This window comes from Myotis brandtii, unplaced genomic scaffold (genome assembly GCF_000412655.1).
Source record: "Myotis brandtii unplaced genomic scaffold, ASM41265v1 scaffold97, whole genome shotgun sequence".
NCBI classification, from domain to species: Eukaryota; Metazoa; Chordata; class Mammalia; order Chiroptera; family Vespertilionidae; genus Myotis; species Myotis brandtii.
The window spans coordinates 584,641-585,092 of NW_005372020.1; the positions used below are offsets into that span (position 1 = coordinate 584,641).

Consider the following 452-nt stretch of genomic DNA (forward strand, 5'->3'; position numbering starts at 1 on the left):
GCCCCGCACCCACCCGGGAGCAGGAGAAGGGGGTCCCACGTCCCGTTTCCCTCCTATCTCCTCTCTCTCTCTCTCTCTCTCTCTCTCTCTTTCTCTCTCTCGATAACCAACCAACCAGTCAGTAGAATCTCCCGCCCCGCGAAGCAGCTGCTGCGCAGCCCGTTTCACAGCTGAGTTGAATGAGGCAGGAACAGGCGGGCCCTGTGGCGAGTCGGGGTTCCGGGCGGGGCTCCGGCGGGTGTCTCCCCGTTTGCCTGCGTCTGAGCAGCGGGCCTGGTCTCGCAGGCTCTACTCCTCCGCGGTGTTCGGTGACTTCGAGCCGTTCCCACCGCCCGAGATCACCCGGCGGCCGGTGGAGGACCTGGTCCTGCAGATGAAAGCGCTCAACATCGAGCGGGTCGTCAACTTCCCCTTCCCGACGCCGCCCTCCGTGGAGGCCCTGCTGGCCGCCG

At 66.2% G+C, this 452-nt stretch overlaps 1 protein-coding gene across 1 annotated transcript in view; it reads left to right on the forward strand.

Annotated features, from left to right (window-relative positions):
- Positions 1–452, forward strand: part of DHX37 (DEAH (Asp-Glu-Ala-His) box polypeptide 37) — a 19,874-nt gene that overhangs the window by 14,167 nt on the left and 5,255 nt on the right. Inside the window, exon 13 of the mRNA XM_014533344.1 lies at positions 255–448. Coding sequence (XP_014388830.1) covers positions 255–448 — 194 coding nt within the window. The remainder of the gene's footprint in view (positions 1–254; positions 449–452) is intronic.